Here is an 18,400-nt window from a genome sequence, read left to right as displayed (position 1 = left end):
AGCAGGCTCCGCGCCAGGGGCTCAGTCTCACGATGGTGAGATCATGACCTAAGCCAAAATCAAGAGTTGGTTGCCAACCAGCTGAGCCATCCAAGTGCACCCGCCCTTTTTTTTAAAGTTTATTTATTTATTTTTGAGGGAGAGGGAGAGAGTATGTGCAAATGGGGAAGGGGTAAAGTGAGAGGGAGAGAGAGAGAGTCCGAAGCAGGCTCTGTGCTGTCATCGCAGAGCTGGACATGGGGTCGCCCTCACAAACTGTGAGTTCATGATCTGAGCCAATACCAAGAGTTGGGCGCTTAACCAACTGAGCCACCCAGGTGCCCCAAGCTATATTTTTCTTATAAGAGACATACCTAAAGAAAAGCAATATTGAAAGATTTAAAATAAAGAAATTGAAAAAGATATGCTGGAAAAATACTAACCAAGAAAAGTGATGTAGCAACATTAAAATCAGACAAAATAGGGTTTTAGAAAAAAAGCATTGGTAGGGATAAAGAGAGTGTACTCCTTTGTAACTTGTCCTGATGTTTCCTGCTGTGTGGAGGGAACATTTCTGTGTAACGTCCCTGGCTCTCTGCCTTCTCTGATAGATGAGTTTGGGAACAAGAACTTGAAGTATGTAGCCCTGGTTTTTCCTTTTTCTCCTGCTCAGAGCTAGTTGCTCTCAGGGTGCTCCCTCTGCCCCTCTGTGCTGAAAGGCCCACCTGGGCAGGCCCCTACAGAGGAGGCTTGCCTCTTGCCCAGCACTGCCAGTGACCTGGTGGATAATCCTGGGGGTCATTTAGGAGATCATTTCATCTTTACACCAAGCCGGGTGGCCTTTATCAGTAACAAAGGAGTTATTTTGACTTCCAGCTGCCTTACCCTTAATTTTTTTGTTTCTGAATCTGTTCATTACCTGGGCAGAGAAATATGCCCTTTCCTGGACCCACGGAGGGCTCAGCTCCCATGATGATAAAGAGAACAGTCCACCCAGAAGATCTAATAGTCATGAAGTTGTACTTAGCAATATAGTCTTGAATTTAGAAAGGCAAAAACTGATGGGAATATAAAGAATCAACAAATGCTCAGCTTTAGTGGGAAATTTCAGTAACATCTTCCACACTTCCATGGACCAAGCAGACAACAATTGTAAGGATATAGAAGATTTGAACAATGCAATTAACAAATCTGATTTTGTAACATACGTTCCCTAATTCAACCACAACAGCAAAAACAACACTGTTTTTAAGCCCAACGTAGAACCTGAAAAATGTCTGTGTATGAAGTTAACGAATTTAAAATAACATACAGATTATGTCCCATGAATATAAGAAAATTAAGTTGGAAATCAACAATTAAAATACTGAAGGAAAATATCATACATTTAGAAAGTTAAAAAAAAAGAAGAAAATCCTTTAAATAACTCATGGGCTAAAGAGGAAATCACAACAGAACTGACAAAATATTTAGAACTGAATGACAATGAAAATACTACCTATCAATGTGCGGGATGCAGTTCAAGTGGTACTTAGAGAAAGATGTATAGTTTTAACTGCATTTGTGAAAACAGAAGAAAGATTAACTGTAGGCATGCAAATCAGGAAGTTAGAAAAAGAATAGTAGGGAAAAAAAACCCAAGAAAATAGGAGGCAGAAAATAAAAAAGACAAGAACAAGTTCAGCGAAGTAGAAAGCAACAATAAAAAGGAATAGAGACAAAACCCAAAGTTGTCTCTTTGAAAAGATTAATAAAATCGGCATACCCCATCAAGGACTGATTAAGGGTGAAAAGATACAAACAATGTTACGGCAGTGAAGGAACGGATGCAGTTTTAAGTACAGATAAAGTTCTAAGAGAATGCCAAAACCCCCTGTATATCAATGCATTGGATGGATAATTTATTTTTTAAGTGTTTATTTTGGAGAGAGCATGGGCAAGGGGAGGGGCACAGAGAGAGAGAGAGGGAGAGCGAGGGAGAGGGGCTGAGGATCCGAAGCAGGTTCTGCACTGACAGCAGAGAGCCTGATGTGGGGCTTGAACTCACGAACCACAAGATCATGACCTGAGCTGAAGCTGGATGGTTAACCAACTGAGTCACCCAGTACCCCACATTGGATGGGTAATTATATAGAAAAACACAAATTGTCAAAATCGACTCAATCAGGAGTGGAAAACCTAAATATTCACTGTTAAATAACTGAATTGGTAACCAAAAGTATCCTCCTACCAAAACCCAGCAAGCCCAGAGATTTCACAGATGAGTTTTAGCAAAACTTTAAGGAACAGAAAATCCCTATGGTATACAAACTATTTCAAAGGATCAGAAACTCCTCAGCAATTTATGAGGCTGGGATAACCCCTTGATATCAAAACCTGAGAAGGGAAGTAAAAAAAACAAAAAAACCAAAAACCAGTGTTGCTATTGATGTGAAACTCTCAATAAAATATTAGCAAATTAAAGTCAGCAGGATATGAAAAAAACAATGCATCATAAGCAAGTGAATTTTACCCATGGAAGGAAAAGATGGCTCAACAGAAATATAATCTACTGGGTTAACAGATTAAAAACCATATGACTGTCTCAGCAGATGCAGAAAAGCATTCAGTAAAATTCAACACTTTCTTAATGTGCTAAATGAATCAGGGAACAGGCTAAATTTAGAGTCTTACGGTAAATCCCTTTATAAAGCAACTTTCATCCCATTTATATTTTGAGTAAATCCAGATTTTCAAATCTTAGATTTTCTTTTCATAAGAGGCTTTATCACATGTGAGAGCACACGTGTATCCAGAAGCTGTGCCCAGTTCTTTGGGAGAACACAAGCCCCACAACAACCCCAAAAATCATGGTGAATTTGAGGGCGACTGTTTGCATTTCCCGTATCTCAGGCAGGTTCTTTAAGTGTCCTCCTCCTCCAGGATAATGATTCCATTTTCCCACCATTTGAGCGTAGCACCCAACTCGTGGGTTGGGTGAAATGCAGCAGGTCTGACTGTAGGGAGACACCGAGCGAGTGTACCTTGTGGCCTGGTGTGATCTCAGGCACCGTCTCAAGCCCCTTTCCTAATGGACTCCCTTTCTTGTGGACACATTTTTCTCACCCTCATTCACATGTGCAGGTCCAAAGTGAAGACTGTGCATGAGCGGATCCCCTTGGCTGGCCTGAGCAAGTTGCCCAGCGTCCCTCAGATTGCAAAGGTAAAAACCAACCCCTGTGAGAAGGTGGCTTCCTCTTTTAGCCCAGGGCTGGGGTGGGGGTGCAGGCTTGTCCTGAGAGGGCTCTGCCCTTAGAGAGGGGAAGGCCATTACACTCTTTGGCCCTTGACTGCATGGATGGCATGGGGAAGGCTGTTGGCAGATGCCCTCATCTTCCCTGCAACCTCCCCATCTCATCCTCACAGCTGATGCTGCTCATGGTCTCTGCCCCCAAGTTCACAGCCAGTTCAGGGGACCAGAGAAATGGGAAGACAGGACTGGCTATGGAGAGTGCTGTAGGACTTGAGAGGAGGAAGGGGTGGGGTGGCCAGGTAGCCTTCCCAGAAGAGGAGAGATGGGCTGGAGGATAGCCAGGCTATTGGTCCAGATAGAGGACCTGGTGGCGGGGCCCATGTCACTATTCTGGAATACTGGGAGCTTGAGAACTGAGTCAGCGAAGTGGAGTGAGAAGAATGGTCAGTTGGGTTGGGTTGGGTTGGACCCACCCGACGAGAGTGGGAATGCCAGGCAGAATTGTGCCGAATGCCTTCTGTGGCCTCACTTCACCGGGAAACCTCAGGAAGGCTAGTCAAGTTTCCTGGCCACACGTTAGGGAGCAGAACCAGGACTCAACTCCAGGCCTTCTGACCCTGCAGGTCCTGCCCTCTTGTGCCCTTCCTCTTGGTGGGCGGAGGAGTCCACACGTTTTCAGTGGAAGCGGCCCCTGAACTGTGTGTCTCTCTCTTCCTGCTTAGGCTTTCTGTGATGACGCAGTGGGGCTGAAATTCAACGCTGTCCTGTACCCCAAGGTGAGGATCTTCACCTCCTCCCCCTACCCAGGGCTCTAGAGCCTGGAACAGACTTTCACACTTGTGGCTCTGTGGGATGTTCTCTGCATGTTGGTGGGGTTTTGTTGGGGGTTTTCCAGTAAACCTCCATGTCTCCCTCTCTCCCTGCTCACTCCTTTGCAAACTGGTCCGCTGGGAACCAGTCCTCAGGCATGCCCCGGTAAAGACCCACCTGAATTTGTCCCCATCTATTGTGGAGTGGTAGACCTCTCCACATTACTCTGGTCCTATTTCCTTGGGACCAGTACTGAGGTGGGGAGTGATTCTACCTATAGCTAGAGGGCTAGCACAGGTCTGGTCTGCCATCATGGAGGTTGAGGGTGGCAGATGGCAGAACCCCACTGAGAAATAAAAGGCCAGATCATGGCTCCCCATTGCCAGTGTTACTGCAGCTCTGAGGCCTTACAAGCCCCTGCCCGGCCCTAGTTAATAGACTGGCTGGTTCTCTGTTATCAGTTTCCTTAGGATTGGCCCGATCTTGACCCCAGTTATGATGTGGGGGTGGGAGTGGGCAGAGGAGCAATAATAACTTAACAAACCAACAAATCCACTCAAGAACAATTATGGCATGACAGGACTTAAATCACTCACGCACAGTGAATTGCTTTAAATTGGCCACAGGAAGAGAGCCAGTGTACTGAGCGCCTCCTCACGAGCCTGCAGGGCCCGGGAGTGGAAACAGAGCTGTGCAGTGAGCGCTCACACCGGGGCAGCTGAGGCTTGCTGAGGCTGGTTCAGTCCATTCCCCGAGTCCCACTTCTGATAGCTAGGGACCGTGAGGTGAGATGTTTGGCGGGGAAGAGAGGCCCTGTCCTGGCTGAGACCTCCAGAACGCCCTGGAACAAACGCCTTGAATGTTCACGGTTGGGCTTGACACCATTTATCCCTGTGCAGTGGCTGAGTTAATGACAGGGTCCTCTCCTGCCCAGAGAATGTGCCAGAGCCCTTCTCTCAGACACCTCTTGTTAGCCTGAGCATCTGCAGGCACTTACCAGTGCCCTCCACTGAACTCTGTCGCTCCGAGTGCCCTCCCTCTTGTAGTTAAAGCTGAATTAGTGAGGTTTAACCACACATTAAAGCCCCATCCTAAAGGCCTAGCTTAACCACAAGTTTGGCAATTTTTGTCATCGAATCCTATCCACTGAGAGAACCCAGCGACGCTCATGTGCACGGGTCTCTCTGTAACTTGGAAAGCCTCCAGCTCTGGTGATCACGGAAGAGCCGCTGTATTTTCGTGTTTTCTATATTTGAAGCGCTGCTTGGTCCAGCTGCGGTGTTCATCTGGCCGAGATGTGTGCAAGGTTTTAAAATCCACAGCGTTGAGAATGTTCCTTGGAAGGTCTCCATGGCTGGATGCCTCTTCCCTGGCAGGACAGCTGCTCTTCACCTTTGACTCATTCCATGCGGGAGTGGGGTCCCCCTCTGGGCTTTGGCAGCAGTGCTGTTCCACGGGGAGCCGTGAAGTGTCCATTTCCTCAGGCAGCTGAGAGCCTCAGTGGCTCACGTATGCTAGCCGACAGTCACGCCTTGTTCTTCCTGTTGTATAACACACGGTCAGTTCCCTCCTTTTTACTGCAGGGACTATCCCAGTAACTATCCCAGTAACACCCAGATCTCCCCTTTCCTAACAAGCTGGTTCAGCTCTAATCTTTCTGGAGGGTTACGTTGATGGCGATGATGATAGCTGCTCTGTGCTCAGCACTTTATGTGCTTGGTCTGATTGAATCTTAACAACCACACATCTCCATTTAATGGATGAGGAAACTGAGGCCCAGGGAAGTAAAGTGGCATGCTCAGGGCTATACAGGTAAAAGCAGTGGGTTCAAGATCTAGAGTTTCATGCTTCTGAGCCCTGGATACCAACTCTGAAGCAAAACAGAAAATTAAATAGAACCAATGCTCGGGGTTCTTTTTTAAAAATTTTTCCCCCCTCTTTACATATTGTAATAGGGCTGTATGTTCCTCCTTAGAGGCCTTTCATTTGATGGGTAAGAGGGATTGAAGTCTAGGCATAAGCAGTGCCTTGCTCAAAATCATACTGCTGATCAGAGGTGTAATTAGAGCCAGCGTCTTCCTCACTGACCACTTTTGGGGTCCTGGCTTCACTTTTTACACCACAGCTAAGGCACTGGAGTAAGTCCTGTTCCTTGAGTCCTGCTGGGTTCCCTGTGTGCCCAGACCTTGGCCTGCAGATCTGGATGGGAATGGAATGGTGATCCAGAAGTTTGGCCGAGCTGGGGGAAGCCTGGGTCTGGGAACTAGCTGTAACTTCTGGTTTCACCCTTTGTCTCCCTCCATATTCACGGATGTCTCACACTGGGGGGCGTATTATCCACCAAAATGGGTGCTTCCCCGTCTGTTTGCCTCCGAGTTAATAAACAATCTGATTTTTTTCTCCCCACATTTTTCCAGGCCTCCCAAATGATTGTGTCCTATGATGAGCACGATGTCAACAACACATTCAAATTTGGGGTCATTTATCAAAAAGCCAGGCAGGTAAGCACCACACATCTGTACTGGTCGCCATATGGCGTCGATTCTCCCTGGGGACGCTTTGCCTCCCCCAAGCACAGGAGCCCTGTGGCAGGGTCTTACACGTGCCGGATACAGCAGCCACCTTTCACATAGGAATTAGGCTGGAGGTGACAGAATCGCCAAGGCGATCCTTCTCACAAGGAGGCCTGCAGATCCTTTAAACGGTAATATAGTTTTCCATACAGTAAATTTGACTTCTTCCTGGCGGCTCCCCTCAACTGGGGGCTGTGTTGTCACAAGAAAAATCAGACTGGGTCGGGGGGACGGATCAACACAAGCTGCTTTCTCCTTGCTTGTCCTTCTCCCAGCTGGGAGTTAGCTTTTTCTCCCGGAACTTCCTTAGATTGCTGGGGCATGGCGTGCCTCTCTTCCCGCTCTGAGTTCAGCCATGTCAGGCTGGTTGCTGGAGATCAACCGCAGTGGAAGTATTTACGTGGTGGAAATCGGCAAAGCAGGGCTTCCGTTTTCCCTCGCTGGAAAAGTGGTGATTGAAAAATATATCAGTACACCACTGCTCATGCCCCTCGGTCTCTTGTAGCACTTATATCCTGCCTTGGGGTTAGTTGATCAGAGCGATTCTCAAAGTATGTTCCGTGAGACACTAGCCTGGTGAGGTACTCTGTGAACAAATGACTCGTGGGGGTGGGGCGGTTGTGTGGGAACATTTTACAGGCTCTAAGAACCCCCAAGGTAAAGAGCTTTTATAAATTTGTTGAACTCAGGGTTTCCCATACTTATCTGACCACAAGACCACAAACTTCCCATCTTGTCTACCGTGAACGTTTATTAACATCCTGAGCAGTGGTCTTTGAACACACCCGTGTTTCCTCACCTAGGTTGTATGAAAGAAGGTTCCACAGGTTCCAAGGTTCATCTTGGTATCATCTAAGGGCCTAGCATGGTGATTTTATAGAAATACTCATAACTTTTTTGCTGTGTGAAATAATGGACAAAGGTTTTGATGCTCTTATGGTACATTGATAGTATCTTTCAGTATTATCTGTGGGGTTTTTTTGTTTTGTGTGTGTGTGTGTGTGATGATGTCTTTCTTGCCTAGATGATAGCTGACTTCCTTGTGTGAGGATATTAGACCACGAGAGACATGTGTTTGCTTAAAAACATTCTAATTAAGTAAAGAGTTTAGGAGCCGAAAGGCCAAAACGGATGAATCTTATAATTGGAAGGAGATTATTCAGGTAGCTGCTCTAATTATTTTTCCATATTGCACATTTATTTTGTACAGCTCTGCTAATACACCCCCCCCCCCCCAATTAAAGTTCTTCACTTGTGAAATTTACCATAGCAGATCTCATCGGGTGATTACAATCCAGTGTTCCAGCAAAATTATAATTACTGAACATTAACCATCCACCTCTGAGAAGGAGTCTGTATATTGTTTATTTACCTGATGCTGCTGAGCCAAGGTGGAGGCATGTGGGGAGATAAAAGTCTTTTTTTTTTTTTAAGACTTTTTAAAAAGTTGTTTTGCAAACCTATATTTGCAGGGCAGTTAGTACAAACATTTGTTGCACGATAGCTCTGTGCTGTTCTTAGGATATAAGTAAGTCCCATCTGATTCTCCCGTCTGTCTGGCACTGTGCTAAGTGCATTGGGGGATATGGTGATGACTAAGACCCCCTTCCTGAGTGCATGGTCAAACTCACAGCCAGGGTAAAAATGAAGACAATGCTAATACCAGGCTACCTGTGAATCCTACAGAGAGGTGCATCCCCCAAGTACATAAGCTAGATTGTTTTCCAGTATGAGATGTCTATTGCCTGGAAGCGGCTCTTCTCCCACATTCTGGCCTCAGGATGCGGAGTAAACAGCATGCTGAGTCAGAGTTTGATGCCTTGGCGGCATGCTATATAGATCAGGGGTCAGCACACTTTCTGTAAAGGGCCGGATAGTTAATGTTTTAGACTTCATGAGCCATACTGTCTCTGTTGCAACTACCCAGTCCTGCCTTTGTAGTGCAAAAGCAACCATCGACAAAACTAAATGAATTGTCCTGGCTGTGTTCCAGTAAACCTTTATTTATAAAAACAGGCAGCAAGCTGGACATGGCCCAGAGGCCATAGTTTGCTGACCCCTGCTAGAGAGCGGTATTTCCCCAGCTTCAGACATTCATAAATGACATTCAAGATATGTATTGTCTACCGTATGCCTCGATTATCCTTTTTTCACGCCTATACTATTAACTACTTAACATTTTCTTTATTTTTTTTTTTTAAATTTTTTTTAACGTTTATTTATTTTTGAGACAGAGAGAGACAGAGCATGAACGGGGGAGGGTCAGAGAGAGGGAGACACAGAACCCGAAACAGGCTCCAGGCTCTGAGCTGTCAGCACAGAGCCCGACGCGGGGCTCGAACTCACGGACCGCGCGAGATCGCGACCTGAGCCGAGGTCGGCCGCTTAACCGACTGAGCCACCCAGACGCCCCTACTTAACATTTTCTTTAAAAAGTTTTTTTTTTCACCTTAACTGTCTTTCTTGTTTAAAGGAAATGTGCCACTACTCTAATTAGAAAATCGGTATCCCTTGCATGAAATGAAGGTAGTTCTAAAAAGAAATACAGAAAATAAAATAAAAAATAAACATGAAAGAAAGAAAGTTAAAAAAAAATAAAATAAAATTCATTATCACTTAAAAATAAATAAATAAAAGGAAATACAGAATTGTTAAAACAGAGTTATTAAAATCTAGCTAGATTCTGTTGCTTATTGAGGGCATAGAACCTGAGGTCTGCTTTTTTTTGTTACAAAGCAGGTGTTGAGGAGGTGTGGAAGGATCACCTATTAGAGACTTTCTCCTTGAAGTGGTTGTGTGTACTGGAGTTTCCTCGTATCCTCTGCAGCTGTTCATTGCTGTCTGTGGACGTTTGCAGAACGTCAGCTGTTTGCCGATCCCGCCACGGTGGGCAGAGCCTGTCGGTCAGGCAGGGCCATGTGGTGTCTTATGCCTGTCATAAGTACAGGGCTTTACTACTGTTGGTAGCTTTGCTTTCTATTTTTTAAAAATCATTAAACTTTTAATTTCTAGCTATATGTAAATTGACGTGCAGTTCTAAGAAATAATACAGAGAGCTCTTGTGTATCTCTGCTCAGTTTTCCCCAAAGGTAATGTCTCATAAAACAGTAGTGTAATATTACAGCCAGGATACTGACATTGATACAGTCCTCAGACCTTGTCTAGACTTCCACAGTTTTACGTGTGACCATCTGTGGGGTGTGTGTGTGTGTGTGTGTGTATTTTGTTGTATATAATTTTTTTAATGTTTATTTATTTTTGAGAGAGAGAGAGAGAGAGAGAGAGAGAGAGAGAGACCATGCGAGTGGGGAAGGGGCAGAGAGAGGGAGACACAGAATCTGAAGCAGGCTCCAGGCTCTGAGCTGTCAGCATAGAGCCCGGCACGGGATTCAAACTCACAGAAGGTGAGATCATGACCTGAGCCCAAGTTGGATGCTTAACCACCTGAGCCATCCAGGCGCCCCTGTTGTATATAATTTTATCATGTGTGTAGGCTTCACGGTCAAGGTACAGGAGAAGTCCACTAACACAGGATTCCTGTGTGACCCCTTCATAACCCTGCCAGCCCCCCTTTCGCCTCCATGATCCCTTCCGACCTCCAGTCCTCAACCCCTGGCAGCCACTAATGTATTCTCCAATTTCTAAAACTTTGTCATCTCACAAATGTCATATAAATGGAATCATATAATATGTAACCTTTGGGGATTGGCTTTTTTTCCCTCAGCGAGATTCATCCAAATCCTTAAGTGTATCAGTAGTGTTTATTTCTTTTCATGGCCGAATAGTATTCCATAGTATAAATATACCACAGTCTGTTTAACTGTTCACCCTTTGAGGGGTAGCTGGGTGCTTTCCAGTTTGAGGCTATTATGGATAAAGCTGCTATGAACATTTGTATACAGGTTTTTGTGTGAACATAAATTTTTCATTTCTCTGGGGTAATGCTTAGGAGCATATGCTGGGTTATATGGTGATTACACATTCAGTTTTGTAAGAAGCTGCCAAACTGTTTTCTAGAGTGGTGGTTCCAGTCTGCATTCCTACCAGCAATGTATGAGTCATCCCTTTCCTCTACCTCCTTACCAGCATTTGGTGTTGTTACTATTTTTTAATTTTAGCCATTCTGATAGATGTGTAGTGATATCTCCTAATGGTTTTAATTTGCATTTCCCTAATGGCGGCTAATGGTGTTGAACATCTTTTCATGTGCTTATTTGCCTTCTGTGTATATCTCTTTGGGCAAAATGACTGTTTATGTCTTTTCACCATTTTCTTTTTCTTTTTGTTTTATAAAGGTTTTATTTAAAAAAATTTTTTTAATGTTTATTTTTGAGAGAGAGAGACAGAGCACACGTGAGGGAAGAGCAGAGAGAGAGGGAGACCAGAATCCGAAGCAGGTTCCAGGCTCTGAGCTGTCAGTACAGAGCCTGACGTGGGGCTTGAACCCACGAACCACAAGATTGTGTCCTGAGCCGAAGTTGGAGGCTTAACTGACTGAGCCACCCAGGCGCCCCATAAAGGTTTTATTTTTGAGTAATCTTTACACCTAACATGGGACTCAAACTCACAACCCTGAGATCAAGAGTCTCATGCTCTACCGACTGAGCCAGCTAGGCATCCCTCTTTTGACCATTTCCTAATTGGATTATTATTATTATTATTATTATTAATTATTTTACTGTTCGAAAACTTTTTATAACAGCTTTACTGAGGTATAACTCACAATACTGTTCATAGTGTTTTGAGAATTAATTCTCAATAAAGTGGTTTCGAGCATATTCACATGTTTGTGAAACGATCACCACGATCTAACTCCAGAAAATTTTCGTTAATCCCCAGAGAAACTCCATGCCCATTAGCAGTCACTCTTTCCCCATTCTCTCCAGCTCCTCTCACCACTAAGCTCCTTTCTGCCTCTAGGGATTTGCCTGTTCTGGACACTTCATGTAAATGGAATCATAACATGAGGCCTTTTATGTCTTGTTTCTTTTGCTTAACATGTTTTCAGAGTTCATCCATGTTTTGCATCCAGTACTGCACTCCTTTGACAGAATTATGTGTTATTGTATGGACATACCACGTTTCGTACATCCGTTTGTCCGCCGATGGACATTTTGGTTGTTCCCACTTTTGGGCTCTTACGAAGAATGCTGCTATTAACATCCATGTACAAGTTTTTGTGTGGACTTATGTTTTCATTTTTCTTGGATATATTCTTAGGAGTAGAATTGCTGGGCCATATGGTAACCCTATGCTTAGCTTTTTGAAGAACTGCCCGACTGTTTTCCAGAGAGACAGCACCATGTTACATTCCCACCAGCAGTGTATGAGGCTTCTGATTTTTCTATATCCTCGCCAACATTTCTTGTCTTTCTTTTTGATGAGAGCCATCCAGTGGGTGTGAAGTGGTATCCCACTGTAACTTTGATTACTGCTGAGTTTTGAGAGTTCTTTGTATATTCTAGATACTAGTCCTTTGTTAGAAGTCCAACCATTAATTTTTAACTTACGGATTGGCTTTTGGTATCAACTCTAAGAATTCTTTGCTTCAGCGTTGCCTTTTATACTGACCAGCAGCATTTGTTGAAATAGAGAGACTTCAACCATCAGCCCCGAGAATCCAGCTCTGTTGATTGAGCCCTTATTTGTCCTTCCTCCAGTCAAGCAGACCCACTTGTTGGCGAATGTTGGGGGATGGGGAGGAAGGAAGAAAAGGACCAGGTAGCTGGACAGCCACATTCTGTCCTTTGGCATCAAGAAGCATCAGAGGTATCAAGAAGGCCTTTCTAAACTCGTACAGCTGATTCTGTTTCTCTTTCAGACCCTGGAGGAGGAGCTATTTGGGAACAATGAGGAGAGCCCAGCTTTCAAGGAGTTCTTGGACCTGCTGGGGGACACGATCACACTGCAGGACTTCAAAGGGTGGGTTTCGGCCAAGTGATGGCTCTGCCTCCACTGATGGCACCTTAGAGGAAGGGAGAGGGGAGACCGCTGAGTCTCAGAGGGTATGTGAGAGGTAAAAACATACACAAGAAACGTGGGATTATTTTTCAGCGAGTGATCAACGCTCATCTGCATTCCTGAGGAAACGGGTGATGTTGGGGATCATCCAGAAAGGCATACTGTCTGAGAGGCACTGACATTGGCCTTCTGATAAATGAGGAAACAGTTCCAGCCGCAGATTTGTCCTCCTAATTACATTTGACTCTGACCAAGAGGGAAATGAATCCACCTACCCTGTCACTCACCTGCCAGGTCTTCTGGAGGCCTGATGAGCCTCAGGAAAGAGGGCCCTATGTAATTTGGGGAGAAGTGGCCCATTTCAGATAATGTTTAAAAAGGTTGGATAATTAAGAGTTGGTAGAAATACGGTAATCTCCCTGGCAAGACTCCATGCAACCGTCTCTGGTTCCGCAAGTGGATAGAAAGAATATTGGGGCTATTGCTTGGAAACTCTGGCCCTTGATTTTCCTTGACAAAGGCAACGTTTGAGAAGGGCCTTCAGGCCTGGCCCTCCTGTTCTATGCTTCGTGGCTGGCACATGGCTGAGCTCCAAGAATTCCCCACGTCAGCAGCCAAATTAACAGGATCTCCTCTAACATGTGTGAAAGCACCCAGCTCTGGGCCCGGTGTGTAGTAGGTGTTCAGTAATCACTTTTTTCCTCCGCCCCCTTCTCTCCTCCTCTTCCATCTTCTTTTCACCCCTCTTCCTCTGTCTTACTCCCCCTGCAAGGTCATCACTGCCATCTGGAGTCAATCACACGAGTTAAAATCCCACCTCCACCACTTATTGGCTCTGTGACTTTGAATAAGCTAATAACCTCCAGAAGCCTCAGTTTCCTCATCTGTGAAAGGGAGATAAAGATAGTACTGACCTCACCAGGTTGTTAAGGGATTAACATAGATAACAGCGTTATCTATGTGTGAAGCACTTTTTATGCCACCTTCCATTGACTCTGAGATGCTATCATTGCAAGATGCATCCTGATTTTCAGAGATGTTAAAATATGAAAAAATGTGTGCTTTAGAATAGTTGAAATAGGGGTACCTGGGTGGTTCAGTCGATTAAGCGTCCGACTTCGGCTTAGGTCATGATCCTGTGCTTTGTGGGTTCAAGCCCCGTGTCGGGCTCTGCGCTGACAGCTCAGAGCCCGGAGCCTGCTTCGTGTTCCATGTCTCCCTCTCTGTCTCTGCCCCTCCCCTGCTCATGCTCTGTCTCACTCTGTCTCAAAAATAAACAAGCATTACAAAAATATTTTAGAATAGATGAAATAAAGTGTATTAAAGCCAGGAAGGACCCTAGAGATCATGTACTTGTGTCCCCTTATTGTATAGAGAAAGGAAACTGAGACCTAGACAGATTAAGTGGTGTGCCCAAGATCATGTGCTGACTTGGTGGCTGAAGAAGGTTTAGAACCTGGAGAGCCGGACTCTTGGCCTGGTGAGCTTTCCTCCATGCCAGGCTGAGCACATTTTCTGGTTTGTATTACAGAGCTTGTGGGGACTGACATCCAGGGTCTGTTTTATTTCATTTTCTTAAAGGAACCTACATCTTCCTCTCCTTGCTGAAGAATATGGTCCATGGCTAGAAGCCACATGTCTGTAAAGGAAGAAGGGGCAGTTCCTGGAAGCTGTTATATAAATGGAATCATACAATATATGGTGATATAAGTTCCTTAGTACTTTTCATTCCTGCCTTTGAGGAGATAAGCAGAGAGGGGCTCCTCGGACACCTCTAGGTTGGGTGCTGCTTTTCTGGGTCCCCACATCAGGGGCTGGCTGGGTAGGAATCCAGCATCTGTCATCTCTTCAGGCTCACTCTGGATGCTTCCAATAGGATGGCTGGTTGCCCTGGCTCTGGGCTGAAGACTTGGACATGCCTTGCAGGGAAGAAAGGCTTATGCACAGCCTTGGGGGCCACTGGCACCTGGATGGCGTTTGTCTTGGGATTGTGGATGGGCAGCCTCCCTTCCTATGTGACCATATGGATGTTCTGCCTTTGTTTTCAATAATAGACTGACTTACGGTTAAAACTTTAGGACTCGTCTGCCCAGAAGCACAGAGCTCCCTGCAATGCCCATATCATTCTCTCTGTGCCCTCACTCTCACATGTCTTCTCATTCATTCTCCTACCCCCCATATCCTCAGGGGAGTTTGTACCAAGAAGCCCACTTGTCCTCACCCTGTGCTCTTGCCCTGTTTTCCTGACAGTTTCCGAGGCGGCCTGGATGTGACCCACGGACAGACGGGGCTGGAATCGGTATACACGATATTCCGGGACAGGGAGATCATGTTTCACGTCTCCACAAAGCTGCCATTTACTGAGGGAGACGCCCAGCAGGTAACCTAGTTCCAGAGGGCTTCGGGAGCATGGGGCATGTGAGGTGAAAGCCTGCTTCTGGTCTTAGATACTTGAGGGACTGCGGTCCCCTTCCCATTTTCTTAATCCAGAGGCTTGTTTAGCTGTTCTCATGGAAGTCTGTTCCATCGTGTTATCTCCCGCAGGCCTTGTGGGAGGACAGGGCCCCTGGTTGTTCCACTTTGACTGGTGGGGCACCTGCAGCTCCTCGTGGTTAAAAGACCATGTCCTGCTTGATGAGGGGCGGAGCTGGGAGCAGAGCCCAAGTGCCCTGCTCGCGTAGGGTGCTCGCCAACAGTACCTGATGGAGTTTGCAGATAGCAGCTTGACGCCAGCCCTGCCACTTAGGGGTGTGTGATTCCAGGCAAGCTGGGTAACCTGGTGACCTCGTGGTCCTCAGCTGTAAAACGGGGATGATACCACCTAAATCAGGGGTTTGTTGCGGGCATCACAGAAGGTTCGGAGTGTAGCGCTTAGTATGCTGCCTGGCTTGTGGCAGGCTACCTTCCTGACAGCTGTCCAGTCTGCAGGCCGCTGGGCTGTTTGTCCTTCTTCCTGCCCCAGTGATGGATGGCAAGGTGCTCATTGCCTGAGACACCCCCCCCCCCCCCAGCCTTCCAGCCTTTCTAGTCTCACGGCCTCGTCTCTCACCACACCTGCCTGTGGGCAGGAATTCGGCCTTTACCTGAACCGGGGTGAGACTTCTGCATCCAGTGTCTTCCCGTCTTCTCTCTCATTTGTGGCTTCTGATGGGCCCTGAGACCAGCAGCCGAGGCCTGGCCGTTGCACCATCTGCCCCTTTCCACTCTTTATGCCTTTTTAGTCTCCAGGAAAATCAGAAAGGGAGGTAGGCTCTTCACCAGACTCTGACCCATTCCTTTCTGAGCAGGGAGCTGAGGAGGGAGCACAGATGTAATACTGTAAACATAGTGCCTGGCTTCTTAGGAAAAAGGGAAATTGGCAAACGAGACTGTGATTTGGCTCTAAAATAACCACTGAATGTTCCAGAAACAAATGGGAGCAGGATTCCTTTTGAATCCAAAGTAGGTTTTCTCTCCACATTTTTACCTTAGTCTCTGTTCCCTCATGGCCTCCTCACACCCTGCCCCAGCCTGGGGCTGTCTTTCAGTCTCACCTGTATTCAGTGGGAAGTACACAGAGCCTTCTGCAGGGACTAAATAAGTATTAATTTTCTCTTCCCAAGAAATGGGAGGCAGTGGGTGGAATACGTGAGGCAATTTGTGTAAAAGTACCCAGCACGGGTTCAGTTTATAGTAAATGAGAAATTCAATGTGGAACATAGGGCCTGCATTCAGTAAGTGCTTAATAAAGGAACAAATGTATAGGTAAGCGCCTAGCCAGAACTTAGCGTACAGGAGGGCCCTAACATTTGAAATCGTGTGTGAACAGCCCAGCAGGGGTCCTCACACACAGGTGCTCAGTGATTAAGATCACCTGTGAAAGCACCTGGCACAGTTTGGGACTCTGAATCAGGGTTGTTTGCCCATGACCTCTGCCGAGCCAGGTTGCCCTCTTTCTCTGAGCATGGCTCTCCTTCCCTCTGCTATAGAATGATCCGTCCACTCATCCCCGCTCATCCACATTTCTGTCAAGCACTGTCTTCCCCCCCACCTCCTCTTCCAGGAAGCCTTCTCAGATTAGCATGAGACCTGTGATTTTATTCTCCTCTCTGCCTCCATAATGTTGGACACTTTGTGTGTGGCAGCTGATTTAGCACATGCTGGCTGGTGCCTTTGTTACTGTCCTCAGGTAGCTTCATCTGAGTTTGTGTGTCTTCTGGATCAGTTACAGGCTTTACCAGCAAAACTCGTCCCTCACCTTTTTTTTTTTTTTTATTTAACTTTATTTTTTATTTTTTAAAATTTACATACAAATTAGTATATAGTGAAGCAATGATTTCAGTGGATTCCTTAATGCCTCTTACCCATTTAGTCCATCCCCCCTCCCACAACCCCTCCAGCAACCCTCAGTTTGTTCTGACCCATATTTATGGGTCTCTTTTGTTTTGTCCCTCTCCCTGTTTTTATATTATTTTTGTTTCCCTTCCTTTATGTTCATTTGTTTTGTCTCTTAAAGTCCTCATATGAGTGAAGTCATGATTTTTGTCTTTCTCTGACTAATTTCACTGAGCATAATACCCTCCGGTTCCATCCACGTAGTTGCAAATGGCAAGATTTCATTCTTTTTGATTGCTGAGTAATACTCCATTGTGTGTGTGTGTGTGTGTGTGTGTGTGTGTGTGTGTGTGTGTATACATATATATATATACCACATTTTCTTTATCCATTCATGCATTGATGGACATTTGGGCTCTTTCCACACTTTGGCTATTGTTGATGGTGCTGCTATAAACATGGGAGTGCATGTGTCCCTTCGAAACAGCACACCTGTATCCCTTGGATAAATACCTAGTAGTGCAATTGCTGGGTCTAGGGTAGTTCTATTTTTAATTTTTTGAGGAACCTCCAAACTGTTTTCCAGAGTGGCTGTACCAGTTCGCATTCCCACCAACAATGCAAAAGTATTGCCCTTTCTCCACATCCTCGCCAACATCTGTTGTTGCCTAAGTTGTTAATGTTAGCCATTCTGACAGGTGTAAGGTGGTATCTTATTGTGTTGATTTGTATTTCCCTGATGATGAGTGATGTTGAGCATTTTTTCATGTGTTGGTTGGCCATCTGGATGTCTTCTTTGGAGAAGTGTCTAATTCATGTCTTTTGCCCATTTCTTCACTGGATTATTTGTTTTTTTGGCTGTTGAGTTTGATAAGTTCTTTGTAGATTTTGGATATAACCCTTTATCTGATATGTCATTTGCAAATATCTTCTCCCATTCTATCGGTTGCCTTTTAGTTTTGCTGATTGTTTCCTTCGTTGTGCAGAAGCTTTTTATTTTGATGAGGTCCCAGTAGTTCATTTTTGCTTTTGTTTCCCTTGTCTCTAGAGACGTGTTGAGTAAGAAATTGCTGCAGACAAGATCAAAGAGGTTTTTGCCTGCTTTCTCCTTGAGGATTTTGATGGCTTCCTGTCTTACGTTTAGGTCTTTCATCCATTTTGAGTTTATTTTTGTGTATGGTGTAAGAAAGTCGTCCAAGGTTCATTCTTCTGCATGTCGCTGTCCAGTTTTCCCAGCACCACTTGCTGAAGAGACTGTCTTTATTCCATTGGATATTCTTTCCTGCTTTGTCAAAGATGAGTTGGCCATATGTTTGTGGGTCCATTTCTGGGTTCTCTATTCTGTTCTATTGATCTGAGTGTCTGTTCTTGTGCCAGTACCATACTGTCTTGAAGATTACAGCTTTGTAGTATAGCTTGAAGTCTGGGATTGTGATGCCTCCTGCTTTGGTTTTCTTTTTCAAGATTGCTTTGGCTATTCGGGGGCTTTTCTGGTTCCATACAAATTTTAGGATTATTTGTTCTAGCTCTG

At 45.4% G+C, this 18,400-nt stretch overlaps 1 protein-coding gene and 1 non-coding gene across 10 annotated transcripts in view; one reads left to right on the top strand and one right to left on the bottom strand.

The window, feature by feature from the left end:
* The window catches only part of RAP1GAP2 (RAP1 GTPase activating protein 2), a 224,252-nt gene that overhangs the window by 175,919 nt on the left and 29,933 nt on the right, over positions 1–18,400 (top strand). For all 9 annotated transcript variants that reach the window (XR_002075089.2, XM_019429562.2, XM_019429566.2 and 6 more), the window contains 5 exons: positions 3,103–3,181; positions 3,934–3,987; positions 6,439–6,522; positions 12,416–12,516; positions 14,806–14,935. Coding sequence is in view for 8 of the 9 variants with exons in the window: in XM_019429562.2 (XP_019285107.1) it covers positions 3,103–3,181; positions 3,934–3,987; positions 6,439–6,522; positions 12,416–12,516; positions 14,806–14,935 (448 nt within the window). In the remaining variant the exon portion in view is untranslated. The remainder of the gene's footprint in view (positions 1–3,102; positions 3,182–3,933; positions 3,988–6,438; positions 6,523–12,415; positions 12,517–14,805; positions 14,936–18,400) is intronic.
* Positions 11,138–11,210, bottom strand: TRNAK-CUU (transfer RNA lysine (anticodon CUU)). Its single transcript has one exon. It is a non-coding gene; the product is annotated as a tRNA-Lys (tRNA).

This window comes from Panthera pardus, unplaced genomic scaffold (genome assembly GCF_024362965.1).
Source record: "Panthera pardus isolate Hobbes unplaced genomic scaffold, ASM2436296v1 HiC_scaffold_3, whole genome shotgun sequence".
Classification (NCBI taxonomy): Eukaryota; Metazoa; Chordata; class Mammalia; order Carnivora; family Felidae; genus Panthera; species Panthera pardus.
Note: the sequence above shows the minus strand (reverse complement) of the source record. Positions and strands in the feature narration are given on the sequence as shown.